The following is a 16839-nucleotide window of genomic DNA, read 5'->3' as shown; positions in this document are numbered from 1 at the left end:
TGTGGCCAGGGATGAGGGTGGTGAGAAATGTAAGTGGAGACAGGGGCAGGAAGCACCATTAAGTCCTTCTCAGGAAGCACCCATGCTGAAGGTAGGGGGAGTGACAGGAGGAATATCAATCAGAGATATGTGTTTTAGGTAGACTATTTTTTTCTAATTGGTAGGATGATGAATATTAGAGAAAGACCAGTTAGGAAGCTAGAGAAGTAGTTAAGAGATGATGGTAAAATGAACTTCAAATTGCAGTGGGGATGAAAAAAGAACAACAGATTCAGAGATAGTTTTGGTGATGTAATTGTTATAACTAAGTTTCACCTATGAAATATCCAACCTAACAGTGTTTTAAGAGATAAGGTCTAATATGTGAAAGTGATCAGTAAACTGAAAATACATGATGTTACTAAAGAAGGACTTGTTAGCCTATAGGTATGATTGAAATAGTTTGCACCTAATAGTTTTAACCTATATGACATAAAGTAAATGACAATGTCATTTATTTCTATCTTATTAAAAAAAAGCTCAGAATTATTTTCTTTTTAAATTTGTTCTTAGACTATTTCATTACTGAATGAAAAGACATGCTCTGTTTGAAGAAAACCCACTATATGAAATGTATTAACTAAATGGAAAAATAGGGGCAATAGTAATACCTTACATTAGTACAGATTTCTCTAGGATTGTGTTTGTAAAGAAGAAACGTGATTTTCAACCTTTTGTCTTCCACAACATACTCAGAAACAGTCATCAATTCATTATAGTTATCAATTCATCAGCACTTCTGAAGGCAATGATTCTTGGTGGGATGTGTGGGGTATGTCAGATTCTTGTGGTCAAATTGTTAACTAGAAATAATCCGTCACCGTCAGGTGATTCTGTGTCCTATCCTATCACCCTTCTTCCTCAGAACGCTTTGTCCTCATTACACATACCTTAGATAGTATTGCTGTAGAAACAGTTTGAAGGTAAGGGTTTTGTCTTATTCATTGGCATCATCTAAGTCACTACATGTTCCTAGCACACTATATGTTTACAGAATAATTCTTTGAATTAATGAAGTTTTTTTAACCACTTTTATATTGACTATTTTATTTAACCTTCCCACCCGTGTTTCTATTCTGCATTACTCCAGCCAAAAGAAACCTTACCATTACCGCTGGATACCATTATTCCTGTTTTACAGAATTTTAAATTGACTTTTGCACAGTCCCCCAACTACCATTTAACATTTTTTCTTTATAATCTTCCACATGATGTTATCATATCACATATTATGCTGAAATATTCACATTTAGGTCTGTCCTTTCCAATTCCACTGCCGAGTTCCTTGGGAGCTGAAATTTAGCTTTACCTACTGAGTGCAGAAAACTGGCTAATGCATATTGTATGATCAATATATTTAATTTTAATTCAACTGTACTGTGCTGAGCACTTCTCTAGTGGTTATAAAAGCCTTTCTCGTATCCAATCTTATTTAAACCTCAGGAAAGCTCTAGAAAATGATGATTAAGCTCAACCAATCTTACCGACCTCGCCTTCTAAATACTTCCTAACGTGGACCACTCCTCATCTGCCGGTCTACGTAAACATCATCTCTACCCTCAACCACGTCCTAGTCTCTAACTTGTCTTCTCATCCTCTCATGTCCCCTGTAGTCTGTCCTCCAGAGTGCCTAAGTTTTCCTCTTAAAATGTGAAACAGGTGACATAATTACTCAATTAATATTCCCCACTGTCTTCTCATTCTGTTTATAATAAAATTCGAAGCACTTGCAATGATTTACAAGGCTGTACTTCCCTGTCGTTCCAAATTTTGTTATCATAACCCATAGTAAGAAAGGTGTTTTATATTGTGAGCCAGCATACACACACACACACACACACACACACACACACACACGGAAAACCTTCATACTCTGATATTTTCTATCTCAGTCCATTATTCTTAGTTACATTAAAAGATGCTAGTAATGGCCCACACATTTGTTTCATGACTGCAGTTTAGAAAACATTGCTCTACTTGATCTGGCTCCTGATTACTTTCTGACTTCACTTTCTGTACTCCTCCCTTTCCACTCGGCTCCAGTGTACTGGCCTCCTTGCTGTTCACTTAGCATTCCAAATAGGCTCCCCCATCAGGGCCTTTGCATTGCAATTTCTTCTGCCTTAACCATTCTTTCCTCAGGTATCTATATGGCTTCCTTCATTACTTCAATCAACTCTTTACGCAAACGTTATCTTCTCAAAGAAGTGTTGTTGATTGTCTGTTATGTACTTTGTACACTGTTAGACTCTGGTGAACAAAGATACAATCTTTGTCCTCAAGATGTTGTCCCCAGTCTATTGAGAAGTGAAACAGTAGATGTTGGGTGATAAGTAGTCCAAATTTTAAGCTGATTGATGCACACAGGAAAAAACTCAACTTAGTAATGTGGGTCAGAGAAGGCCCCTTGGAGTGACTAATACCTAAACAGAAACATGAAGGGTAAAGCGAGAATTATCCAAGTGAAAAAAGACAGGTAGAAGAAAGGGTTATGCAAAATCCCAAGGTTAGGAGAGGTTTGGGAGAACTGCCAAGCGTTGGGAGTGACACAGTGGAGAAAAGTGAAAAATGATTTGGGCTGGTAGGCAGGAACCAGGTAAGGAAGGAGTGACTAAACATTATGAGCATGTACTCTATCCTAAGCATGAAGGAAAGCCATTCAAAACTCGCCAACAGAGGAATAGCGTTATGGGGTTTGAACTTTTAGAAGGTCACTCTGTCTGCAAAATGATACTGGAGTAGAGAAAAGGAAGATGGAAGACAGGGGGACAAATCTGTAATAACATAGGTTAGAACTGATGGTGGTCTGAGGGTAGACATAGGCAAAAGATTAAAGAGATGTTTAGAAGATAAAACCAACATGAATTGTAAATGATTAGATTTTGGGTTTAGGGTGGTGGGATTCAAGAATGAATTGTAGTTGGTTAATGACTACATGTTGAATGAATGAAAAAGAAGGATTTATAACTTGGGCACTGCATGATTGGTGATGTAATCACTCAGGCTTTTTGATTAAGGAACCACAGAAAAATTTAATTTCCATGGAACAGTAAAGAGAATTTCCATTTTAAGACATGATTAAACTTTTTGATGGAATAAAGCTAATAAATTTGTGGCCTAACCACTGAGAAAGCTACAGAACAGTGTGAAAAATAAAGAAATCTAAATTTAACTTTCTTGTAAGCCGCTAGAGCATTATTTAATTAAGCTTTCTAATTATTCTTAGTTCACATTATAATTAAAATTTGCACTGCTAGCTTTCAAAGGTTCCTTTGGTCACTTAGTGATATGAGGTCTCCAGACAATTCTAGTGCTTTTCATATATAACAAATTATAATACAATGCTCTGCACATTACAAGTCCTCTAAAGAGATTTACCCAATTACCTGGAATGATATTTGTTATATATTTGGAATTTGTTTCTTCCTGAACAAATCAATTTATGAAACTCTTTCCAGATAATTAAGAGTCACAGCAAACAAAATGACTTGCCCAGGGTCACACATCTTACTAGTGTCAGGGTTAATGGTGCTCTGAAAGCAGTTCTCTTTCCATTGTTCCTGTCAGGAAATCTGTAACTGATTCGAGAGATTTAGAGACTCTTCTCGCTCATTTTTGCTAAAGACTGAATTTGACTATGAGATACAAATCTCACATCTGCTTTAATTACAATTCACAAATCTCTCCATTCCTCTTTAAAACCATAGCATATGATGATTTATGTCCACAAATCATTTTATTCTATCAAGAAATAGATATCTTCGAAGACGGAGAGAAAATCATACAGTTTCTCTGTGGCATTTTCTCTTACATGTATACAAATGAAGCATACTTAAGCAAATGACAAAACTTGCTTTGATTACTGTATAGTTAGAACAGAGGTCTTAATCTTGGCTGCACATGAGAATTACATGGGGAACTTTGAAATATCCTGATGCCCAGGTCTCTAGAACAATTAAATTGAAATCTTCGGGGGCACAATTCAGGCATCAGCATTTTTAAAGGTTACAGATGGCTTCAATGCGCAACCATAGTTGAGAACTCATGGGTGTGAGCAATTTGATGAAAATGATGAACTCCCGCTCAAGCACCTCTTACTTAATGTTTGCTTTTTTTTCTGACCACAAGGTGGCAGCATCACAATACAGTGCACATACCAACCCCTTGATTGAGTGGATTTGGAAATTTGGCTCTTGTAATATTAATTACTAGCATTCTGAGGGTGCCTCCAGCTATAGAAAGCATTATTGACCTTTTCCTTGTTCTCTTTTGCTTTTTTAACTAAGGAAACTTTTAAGTATATTTATTTCCAAAAGGTGGATACAGCAGGAACTGTATTATAAGCCATAGTTGGTTGCAAAGAACATGGATTTTATATTCAGGTGGATTTGGGTTTAAACAGCACCTCCACCACTTACCTATAGATTAATCTCTTTGTGCTTTAGCTGTATAACTAGAAGAGGAGAGTTTTTAGGACTAAATGAGATCATATATGAAAATCAGTTCTGTATGACTGGTGCTAGATGATGATCATGTTGGGGAGCCCAAAGTGACAATGCTGTGATAGAATCACTTACACAAAGTCCAGAAAATCTCAGGATACAGTACTTTTTGTGTGTGGTTTTTCTTTTCTGCCTTTGGGTCTTTTCTTTCTCTGTACGCATCCTGTCAGTTTCCCCTGGTGATTATACCAATAAACATTGTCTAGCTCCCTTCATTTCAAAGAACAAAAAAAGCCAGTATTTTTTTTTTACTACACCTTTATCAGTGAAATGTGCCATTAGCAGTGGAAGCAGCTTCCACCTATATTGCCAAACTTTTTGTAAAAAATTAGCCTTTGTTTACTCACAATTACTGTAGTTCACTTCTCAAACCTTGCAACTGCCTTCTCTAAGATCGCCAGTAGCTCCTAGGTGACAAGTCCAAAAAAACTGTCATCTCATGTGTCTTTGCTATTTCAATAGGTTGACAACATTCTCCTTCTTGAAATATTTACCCCTTGACTGCTATGGTGACACCACTCCTGTTTTCGTCTCCAATGTTGTTTGTTTTCTCTTCCCCTAGAATTGTGAATCCCAGGAGTTCTCTCCTATAGCCCCAATTTCTTTTTACCCTGGGAATCTTATCTTTGACTACAGCCTTAATTTTAATTACCACAAATGACTCTCAAATCTAGGCATGGTCCCATAAAGTTGTCCTGAATTCCAGATCTACAAATCTAATGCCACTGACATTTAAAATGGCATCTCAAAATTAACATGTCAAATATTGAAATGGATTTATCCCCTATTCACACAAAACCACCACCTCCTCCTCCCCTTTTCTATTTTTTTTTTAAATTTTTAACATTTTTATTCATTTTTGAGAGACAGAGCACAAGCAGGGGTGGGGCAGAGAGAGAGACAGAGAGAGAGACACACACACACAGAATCTGAAGCAGGATCCAGGCTTTGAGCTGTCAGCACAGAGCCCGATGCAGGGCTCAAACTCATAAACCATGAGATCATGAACTGAGTGGAAGTCAGATGCTTAACCAACTGAGACACCCAGGTACCCCTCTCCCCCATCCCCATGGTACTACTTTCAATCCATGGCACTACTTTCCACCCAGATGATTGAACCAAATCCTTGGGAGTTATCCTATACTCTTTCCTCAGCCCCCTTATATCCAAATTGTCAAAGCTTACCAGTTCTTTACCCTCTCCCACCCCCCACAAAATACTTCTTAAAGGAGTGATTCAATCTCACAAGTCTTCATTTCTTATCCCACACTTACTCCTTGACACAGAACGGTCTGGTTTCTGGAAAGCAGTTCTTGTTAAGGTCATTCTATTGTGCCATTCATGCCTGCTTGCTTGTCTTCCTTTCTGCTCTTCCAGGGTACTCCTGAGAGCACTTCTGGGGCTCTGCTTGGGATCTGAATGTAAGACAATTTAGGAAAGGAGAATTAATCATATTAGTTTCCAGAGACAGATTTTAATAACCTTTTATCTCCCATTGTGAAGTACTCTCAACTCATCAGACTTTTAAAGGACATTTACTTCATTTGTAGTATTAGATTGTTGAACTTCTATACAAGAGTACAACCATGGTTCCTAAAACTTGCTTGAGAAATTAAAAAAAAAATCAACAGATAGTACATTACAAGTTGCCATTTGCCTACGTTTAGAAGGCACTGAAGTTTTTGGTAATTGGAAACCAAGTCATTGATTACTGCATAGTAAGATTACAATGTAAGTTTACAACCTATGTAACTCTGGAAAATAATTATAATTTAGTCAGCTATTTTGATAAATTGTATACATTGCTATTATACTTTTATTAGTTTAGAAGCTAGTTGGTAAGACTGTTAAGCAAATGTTGAACTCCATTGTGGATAATAAACTGTTCTTGATGCTACCAGCATATAAAGTTAGAGAAAAAAATTGAACATCCTAAAAAAGTGTCATTAGCCAAAACATAAATGTAAAATAGTACATATCATTTAATGCAATAGGAATAAAAATTATTCCATCTCAATATTTATTTTCCACTGAGGAGGTTAAAATTTTAGGAAATTCTATTCATCAAAAAATTAAAGATACATTTGGAAAAGCTATTTTATATGTATAGATTCATGGAAATACAAAATCAAAATTTGCACATTTCTTTAAATGGGTTTTCTGTTCTAATGTTGTATTAAAATTCACCCTTCTTGGTTGAAACCTTACAATGAATCATGCATCTTTTCACATTCCTCAAGCTGCAAAAGTCAATGTGAAGAAACAGAGCACATTTCAATAGGACATAATATCATTTTCTTTTATCCAGCTGCCAAATTAATAGAGAATGCACACACTGAAAGTAAATGCTATTTAAAGCTTTCAAATGAAGCGTTTTCAATAAGATGGCAGAACACATAGAGAAAAAGTGGAACAAAACTGTATTGTATGCTTAATTAGGACAAAAGCAAAAAACAAACACCAAGTTGATGATTGTCGTATGGCTCAGAACATGAAGGATACAGAAACAATGTTAAATCAGGGCTCAAAAATGGACAGGAAAAACAACTTTGCGTGACTTAGATTTCTCATAATCTGGTTCTCATCTCTTTTGAGATTCACATGTATAGAGGTCTTGATGTTGTCCAAGATATTTTGACAAAAAGCATTCAGGATGTAAGTGTTGACCATTTGGGTGATATTTGCCAGATCTCGCTATGTGTGTAGGCTGACAGAAAATTGGAACAGAAATCAGAGTGACAGGCTCAAATTTGTCACTAATGAAAATCTTTTGTAAGTGTTGAATTATTCAACTTAACATTTCTGCAACCCATTAGAATTCCTCCATTCCATCTTTCCCCGTAAGAGATCTTGCATTTTCTTCCTAACTCTGCCACTAATTAACTCGAAGACCATGGACAAATCACCTGTGCAGTTTTTATATTCTCATTTGCAAATTGCATAAGGGTGGCACTAGATAACCTCTAAACTCTCTTCCATCGCTAACATTCTGTGATGCTGTTGAAATGGGGTTATTTTGAAGACTAAGGAAAGAATAAATTCATACAGTTTAATAAATGTAATATTACTTAAATATGTGACATAAAATGAAGTCACAAAAGAGCAAGTTGTACCTTGGGGGAATCAATTAGGGATTTGAACAAATACTGATTAAAGAGATCCCTTCAGCAAGAAATCATTTCCAGCAACAAGAACTCAAAAGAATGCCAACAGAATCCATATTGCTCAATCCCAATTTTATTATGTAGCATTGCATTCCTTTAGCGATTTCTGGTAAAAGCCATACTTTATAGTTAAGTTTAACATTTTTAAAAATGGAGAAAATGGAAGGAAATGCTGACATGATGTCTCAGAGCAGGAAAGAGTAGACATCTGCAATTGTTGAGACTCCAGTAGTAGAAAAAGTTGCAGTTCGGTTGTTTTTTTCTCATCCTGTAATTACTGGATACCTGCGATCTGCAATATACCATGTCATAACACTGCTATGCAGCGTGCTCATATAATTATCATCTAAACGCTTGTGAGAGTAAAGGGCCTGAGGACTGTTAGTAGCTATAAGGACAACAAGCAAAAACTGAGATGGTTTTGAACAAATTGAGACATACAATCTCCCCATTGGCTTGTGTTTCTATTTCTTATTTTATAAAGATGTTTACTTTATTTATTTATTTTTTAATTTTTTTTTAACGTTTATTTATTTTTGAGACAGAGAGAGACAGAGCATGAACAGGGAGGGGCAGAGAGAGAGGGAGACACAGAATCTGAAACAGGCTCCAGGCTCTGAGCTGTCAGCACAGAGCCCGACGCGGGGCTCGAACTCACGGACCGTGAGATCATGACCTGAGCCGAAGTCAGACGTTTAACCGACCAAGCCACCCAGGCACCCCTAAAGATGTTTACTTTAAATATTGTTTCATTATCTCTTATTTTAAATTAATGTCTATTACCATTTGCTCTGAATTATTCTTTAAGTTTGGTTTCAATCAAAGATCTACCATTAATTAGTTATGTGACTTAAGATATCTTAAGAAGAATTTTTTTGAATCTTAGTTTCTTTATCTAAAGATTGTTTAAAAGTGCATATATAAAGAGCTTAGCACATAGTATCTTCTCAGAAAAAAATGACTTCTCTTAATTAGAGAACAGTGTTTTTCACTTATCAAATTCTTAAAGATATTTGGGAAAGAGCATTAGAACTCTTCTTTTCTTTTCTTTTTTCTTTTTTTAGTGTCACAATCTGTTCTGCAGTTCCTTTTTTTTTATTTGTATACAATATCCATATTGGTATTGAGGATATTTCTTCTACATCTTTCTACTTCTTTAGGTGCTATCTGGCATTAAAATACTTCATCAACGATCTATCTGAATCTTTCTGAGTGTGGTGACAGTTTTGAGGATTGGAAACCTTTATGGGGTTCAAAGTTATGCTTTTTATCATGCCCTTCTGATTCCTTGAAAGCTAAATTCTTCATTTGTTTCATTCATAAGAAATAGAGAATTACTTCCTCTTTTTGAAACTCTCTGAACACTTGACTTCTATAACATTACAATATTTTTATTATCCATGTATTTCTTTAAGTGTTCCTTCTTTCCTTCTTCTCTTCTTTCCCCTCGTCTTCTCTTCCTCCTCCTTCTCCTTCTTAGTGCACTTCTCTTCCACGGGTCAACTTTTAAACCTTGGTGTCTGGCAGGGGTCCATTTTGGCCTTTTACTCTTCCTACCTGCATTCACTCTATGGGTGACCTCATGCACTGTCATGATTTCAACAAACATCTGTTGCTAATAGTTTTGAATCTATACATCTCTAGCCAACAGCAGTCCTATGATCACCAGATCATCTATTTAATTATCAAATAGACCTCTCTATCCACATAGCACTTGGCTTACCTCTCTACCAATCTCATTTCCCTTTTTTCATTCTCTGTCCTTTTAGACAGTCCCATAAATACCATAATTGTCCAGCTATTTAGCTTAGTAATCTGGGAATCATTCTTTCTCATTATACACATTTAATCAAAAACAAAATTCTACCAATTTAATTTCTTAATCAATATTAAATAAATATTAATATCTACCAATTAACATTTATTAATTCTTGAATCTATATTTTCTATCCATCTTGACCTTCCATATTCTAGTCAGGCCTTTTTAATTTATTTTCTAGATCATGCATTAGCTCCCTAAATATTTCTGTTTTCAGTTGTGTCTTTCTTCAATCCAGCCATGGATTTGTCCATGCCATTCTCTTAAATTCAAGAAGTCTTTGCTCCATATCACGGTACCCAGGACCATCCTTGATCTAGCCTTTGCCTGACCCATCTCCTCTAGGCACAGCTCTTATTGCTTGTCACTTCTTAAGTATGTCATGTGTTACTTTCAAAGAATTGTTTCCGATTCTCTTTGCATGTGTGTGCACCCAAACAAACAAACATGCATCCACCACCAACACGACTATGCTGTTTTCTAGGTTCTGTGCCTGGAGTCATCTTGTCCTTCTCCTTTTTTTTTGACAGCATCCTCCACCACCTTTCCTCATGGAACTAGTACAGATGTCATCTACTCCAAGAAGCAAAATGTTTTCCTAGGGTTTGTTAAGATTTCTTCACTCTATTCCCCTATACCACATACATATTTTTTTTTATCATGTTGTGTATTAATTTTCTGGTTTATATCAGTCCACTGAGTTGTGAGCTCCTTGAGGTCAGAAGCCATATTATCTAGTTTTGAAGTTTCAATTTTTAATATAGTCTGGTGCATATTACGTGCCCAAGACCTTTACTGAATTAATGAGTTTAATAAACAAATACATTGATTCTAATATTCACTAACTCAGTGATTATGTATTTGTCTATGTGTTATCTCATTTAATTAAAACAATTTGTACATGTATATATAATAACATTAATATGAAACATCTAATCCATATTGTTATTTTTTATGTAATCCATTTGAATTCATGGTTCGATATCTATAAGAATTTCAAGCAAGGAAGTAGAGTCCAAAATCTTCAAAAATAACAGAAAGAGAATTTCAGTCTCTTGAGGAACATTCAAAAGCATTCAAGTCACAAGCCCTACTAACTTTCCATATATTATCCTGAATTTCATCTTATCCTTGATTTTCTCACATTTCAAATTGTTCCAATCTAGTAAATTTTTTTGGAAATATTCTCTGGGGCCCTTCTCTTTATCCTCACTCCTCATTTCTTTTTCATTTAGATTGCTACCTGGAAAAAGAGAATCCTTTCTGTTTAATAAGGGTGGGAGATAACTGAGCAATAAAACACTAGCTTCTCTTTAGAGGGTGGAGGCAGAGGGTGTTGTGGACAATTGCATCTAATGATTGCTGTGTAAGCACATATATGTGTGTGTGTGTGTGTATATATATATATATATATATATATATATAACATATATATATATGTTTGAATATGACATTACTCTCTTTAGATTATTGGTCAATTCCTCTTTTATATTTTTATGTAGAAGACATCTTTATGTGACTGTACCCTTCCATTGCAGGTGATTACATTTCCTCTTAAAACAAACAAAAAAACCCACAACTCTGAACATGTAGCTGTTTCAATCATAGCTATAATGCAAATATGTTTTGCAGCCGTTTTGGTTTGTTGAAAGGAAAAACCTTGGACTCAGTACTTTTTCTCTGTTTGTAGTTTGCTTGTGGTTAGAGTCTACGTACTTCATGCTTTATATACACTACCAACAGCTGTATGATGAAGTTCCAAGGAAAGCCTCTCTCAAAATAGTTTTGTTGCAGAGAGAAAATGGCATTTATGCACTTTGGCAGGAACTGTACTCTTGAACCATGTTCAGTTTTGAAATTTGAATGGAAAAATCCACTTCATGGAGAAGCCAGCCACACAAGATCCTGAGCTGAGTCTATTGTTAGAAGGAGAAAGAAGTGCCAACAAGGCATAGAGCTCTGGGGACCTCTGAAAGCTTGTGTATGCTGTGTTTGGCAGAGGATGTCCCCTCAGCATTATAGGAAGAGGCAAAGCAGGAAACCTGCCACTTGGAAAAATGTCTTTACATTACATTACAAAACAAAACAAAAAACTGTTTACTCATTACATCATAATATTCCTATAATTTGGGAATCCTTTGTAATTTGGGGTAGAAGATGATGCCTTAGTCAAGTCCTGAGGACAGTGCCTAATCACCCTGTCCCCTTACCTTTATATAATTGTATTTTTATGTTCCCTTTAGCATCATGGGATAGGGTGGGGTCTCATTTTGCTTAATTCTTTCAATAAAGACTACTCAGCCAGCCATGTTTGAATCACAGTAGCTGGTTTAAAGCTTTTTGCTCCAGTAACAATTATAGGAGTTAAAGGAATGTCTAGCCTCATCAGTAGTTACTTCTCAATAATTCAGTATTCTGTTAAGTTGCCTGACCACAATGGGGCAAATTCTTTTCTTTTCATATAGTTACTTCTGTAGTATGTGAGGCTACCCCAGCATATCAGGACTAGAATGAAAATTCATATCTGTCATGATTCAGGCTGAATGCAGTAAAGAAGGACTACTATAGTAGTAAGACTGGCCAACAACCTCCAACAGAAGCCAAGAGCTGTCTTTGAAAGTCTTGTCCAAAGCCTTCGTATGACAGCCATTTTTGAGGGATGCATGTCCATAGGCCTGAGTCACTTTATCGAGTAACTCTTTGAGTTGCTTACAATAAATATTGCTGTTGGAGTGTTAGGCAACATGAATTCTATGGTCCCCTGTCTCATGGCACCAGAAATTGGTAGTTCTTATTTCATTCAATCCATCGCCAACCGATGGAACTTCTTAGCCCCTTCTCCATGTATCTCATGGTGATATTTTTTTCCAAGAAATATTTTTTTTCTTTCCATCTCTTGGCCTGAGGTAGAGCTACCATAGGGCATCATGATATATCTCCCCTATCTGGAGATCTTATTCCTCTTCAGGAAGAAGAGATCAAGGAATCTGAGACCCTCCTTCCTGGAAGGCACCTAGATTTATGAAAATCTCTCCTTTTCCATCTCTGAACTCTTCATAGCAAGAGAAATGCTGATGGCATAAGTCAGACTGAAGGTCCTCTCATATGATATCCCCCAGAGAGGGCTAACCAAAGGGCCTCTCAGAGGTTTACAGTGGCCCACCTCTATAAAAAACTGGCAGAGTCTTCTGCCTACGGGGAGAAAATATCATTTAAATATTGGGAATATAACTATATGTAAAGGTATTTTATGATGCTTCACAAAAAATTTAAAAGTTTGATTAGATCTAAATATGGCTTTATACTAGGGACTATTACTATGGCCTATTGAGGGATATTAAAAACTTCTTCAGGAGGATCTGAGAATGGAACAAAATCTTATCAGTGGGGGATAGTTTGGGTAGGGTTCTGTTATAAAGCAAGTGAATGGAGGAAATAGCTTCTGGGTCTTTATAATCTAATGTCTTACTTGCTTTTTAAAGATTGGCTTTATTAGTTTCTTAGATTTGGTTTCTGAATCAGAAGGTTTTGGGAAGTGAGCTCTTAGGATTTGGATTCTGCTGCTTTACTTGGTCAGCAGCAACTATTGGCATATAAATGAGTCCTTCATAAGTCTAGAAATTTTAACTTCTGCACCACTGCAATTACCCCAAAATTAATATGCGAGTCTCCTCGCCACCAAAATCAATGAACAGCAAGTTACTCCATGCACTGTAAAATTTAGTTATATTTGGGTTATTACACAAAGTTTATTGTTTGTTTTTATTCTGCAGCCTCCACCTCAGATATATGACAAACAGTTGGACGAAAGAGAACACACCATTGAAGAATGGAAAGGTGACTCTACCACTTAAATATACATTTTGCTTTATTGAAACTCAGAAAATATCTTCAAGGCATCTCTCTTTAAAGCAATTTGGTAACAGATGATTTTATAATTGCTATCCTCAGACAATTTTCAAAGTTCTCGAAACGTCATCAGTCTTTTCATACTAATAACAATATTGCATTTACTCAAGAATGAAAGGAATTAATTACTGGTACTTTTTAAAAGAGTACTGATTGTCAAAGTATTTGTTATGGTGGAGGGCATGCTTCAATTCAAAATTTCAGAATTATACATCCCATGTTTGTGTATAAAATTATCATATAAAATGGATTAAATTAAGCCTAAGATTACTTTAGACATTAGAAAATAAAAGATATTTAATGTATGAATTCATTTGGTTAATTTTTAGGACTTGAAAATCTAAATAGGAAATCTATGTATCTGAATGGCTTATTTATCCTTCAAAGTAAGAAAATAATGAATAAATACATTAGTTCACTTTTTTTCCACCAAAACTCTTCCAAACACATAATGAATAGTCAAGATTATACTCAGGGTGAAACAAAGCAGAAACTATGAAGAATTATTAAACTAAGATAAATAACTACACAGTAGAATAAAAGAACTACAGAGTAGAGATAAGCAAATACAGATCATAACAAACCATTCAGTCAAAATGGGGAGGAACATAAAAGGAAGATCTGAAGAGAAAAAATATTTGAGCTGACTTGAAGGAATTAATCATTATAAATTGAGAAAAAAAGAATAAAACAGAGGAAAATACCAGTATGGGGACACATGGAGAAAACAAAGGATAGGGATGAGCAAAAAGTGTTATAAAGATAGCAAAGAGATTTCTCTGGCCAAGGGGTCCTGTTGGATAATATGGAAAAACGAGCATGTGCAAACAGTAGACCAAGTAAACAAAACTAAATGATGGACAGAAAAGACTTGATATGCTCTAAATAAGGACAAGAAGGCACTCTTAGGGGTTTGTGAATAGGTAAGTATTAAGAGATAAATATCACTTAAAAATGAACATGGATTAAATTAGAAACCAGAGAAAGAAATTATGGTGAAGGATAATGATTATATAAACTGGAACTCATTGCAAAGCAAGAATGAATAACACTGAATGATTTTTAGCAAACAGGGGAAAATTAAAAGAAATGAAGTTACATAATTTAACTCTAGCAAAGAAAGAGCCATGAATGGATGCCTGTTTGGAAATAAATGTAATAATTGTTATCATGTTGGATTTGAGGCAAGTTTAATTTTACAACTCCAAGATTTCAGTATGAAAAAAAAAATGAAGAAGCAGTTGGGAAATTGTTGGAAAGTAATAAAGTCAGGAGAGTATGTGCATCTCTTAGGAAGTGAATATAGAAGAAAACTGTATGCTCAAAACTGGGCCATTAAAGTTCTTAGGAGATAAAGTTAGATGGCATCAGAAATCCCCCCAAAAATTCAGAACCAAGTAGAATGTATATTCTTCATACATTTATTTGGTCAAATACTTTACTGAGCACTTACTTTTTCCAGGCTTTGTGCTTTTGCAAGACAAAGTAGAAATAGAGGAGTAAAGGAATCCCGATTGATTTTTAATTTACTCAACCCCATCAGAATGTTATTATTTTTCATTAATAAGTTTTCTCTGCATATTAAAGATATTTTTTTTATGATCCTGACAACTGTTTCTTACAGAACTTATCTACAAGGAGGTAATGAATTCGGAAGAAAAGACTAAAAATGGTGTTGTAAAAGGACAACCTTCTCCTTCAGGTACTCACTCTCAGTGAATAACTAATAAACCAGTACTTGTGTATTTTTCTTGACCTTGAAGAGGGATTGCAGCCAATAACATTGCTAATAGAGCAAAAACACTAATGTCATATGATTATTTCTCTCTAGTGATTTTCGTTCTATTCTTTTTGATATTCAGTGTGGCATTCATTTTGATCATGATTATTGATTATGACTAGGACAAAAGATAATAGTGAATCTTGAAGAAATGTTGACAAGGGCTGGTTAAAGGGTAACTGCTTCTCATCAAAAGACAGAGCCATCATGCACCCTGACCACCATGTCAATGTAGAGGTCAGGAATCCCTCCAGTCAAAACCTCTTTCCTCAGTCACTTGTGTTTGAACTCTTCCCAAGTTTGGCGTGACAGTAGTTGAAACATCTGCCAAGATGCGTTCTGATTAAAGTCAGCATGGAAAATCTTTCAGTTTGCCATCGACAGAAACAAATACACGTTTGTACATATACTGTGCATATTTTTCTGATCCTAGTAATGTGCTTTAGGATTACTTGAGATAATTTACTTACACTCGGTGCTACTATATTCTTCCTAAGACCTATGTTCTGAATATAAGGAAAGTATGTGTGTGTGTGTGTGTGTGTGTATATATATATATATATATATATATATATATATATATATATATAAAATGCACTGAGCCACCCATGCACCCCTCTAAAACTCTTTATATATATATATATATATATATATATACACACACACACACACACACACACACATATATGTATATATATATATACATATATATATATGTGTGTGTGTGTGTGTGTGTGTGTGTGTATAAAGAGTTTTAGAGGGGTGCCTGGGTGGCTCAATGCGTTAAGCATCTGACTCTTGATTTTGGCTCAGGTCATGATCTCAGGTTTGTGAAATTGAGCCCTGTGTAGGGCTCTGCATGACAGAGAGGAGCCTGCTTGGGATTCTCTGTCTTCCATTCTCTCTACCCCTCCCTTGCTCTCGCGTGCACACTGGTGCACTCTCCTTCTCTTTCTCTCTCTTGCTCTAAAAAAAAGGAGTTTTAGAAAATGTGATGGCTTATCTCTAACTTTAAACTAAACTCAATTCATTCTGGCAAGAATGTAGTTTCCAAATGATTAGTTTAGAGAAAAATGGATTTGATGCCCTACCTTTGATAAACATTTTTTCCCCTATGGACCTTAAATTGTTTCAGGAAAAAGGATGTAGGATAAATAATAAATTCTTCATACTCATACTAATCTTTGAATAATTGGTTTGCACCCAAATCACTATGATATCCAAACAGATACAATTTAGTTAGGACATGTTTTCTCATTTGAGTAATGTCCAGTTTTATCCCCAAGTCTTTCCTTTCCTCAAAGAAGGTGAAAAAAATCATTGGGTTGTCCGTCCACCCTGCTCATTCATCCTAGCATTTAGACTGATGTAGGTCTGCAGAAGTGGTGCCTAACCTACTTGTATGTTCTGTCTGATTCTGATTCTGATTCTGATTAAGGAACCCAAACACTGAATCCAACAGCCTCAAGATGCTACCTTCTAAGGCAGAAAGACTCCTTGTTTTAAGGATTCCCCTAATGGTCAGAACATGTTTTTCTGTGATCATTAAGAGGTCAAAATACCAGCATCCAGTGAAGGTGACCTAGGACCTCAGGCTCAGACTGGACTAAATTTTTTGCAGGGTCT

At 35.7% G+C, this 16839-nt stretch overlaps 1 protein-coding gene across 8 annotated transcripts in view; it reads left to right on the top strand.

Moving 5' to 3' along the window:
• The window catches only part of MAPK10 (mitogen-activated protein kinase 10), a 315034-nt gene that overhangs the window by 281980 nt on the left and 16215 nt on the right, over positions 1 to 16839 (top strand). For all 8 annotated transcript variants that reach the window (XM_060655676.3, XM_078445951.2, XM_060655675.3 and 5 more), the window contains 2 exons: positions 13298 to 13361; positions 15058 to 15135. In XM_060655676.3, the coding sequence (XP_060511659.1) occupies positions 13298 to 13361; positions 15058 to 15135 (142 nt within the window). The remainder of the gene's footprint in view (positions 1 to 13297; positions 13362 to 15057; positions 15136 to 16839) is intronic.

This window comes from Panthera onca, chromosome B1 (genome assembly GCF_046562875.1).
Source record: "Panthera onca isolate mPanOnc1 chromosome B1, mPanOnc1 haplotype 2, whole genome shotgun sequence".
NCBI classification, from domain to species: domain Eukaryota; kingdom Metazoa; phylum Chordata; class Mammalia; order Carnivora; family Felidae; genus Panthera; species Panthera onca.
This window is presented reverse-complemented; position numbering and strand designations above follow the sequence as displayed.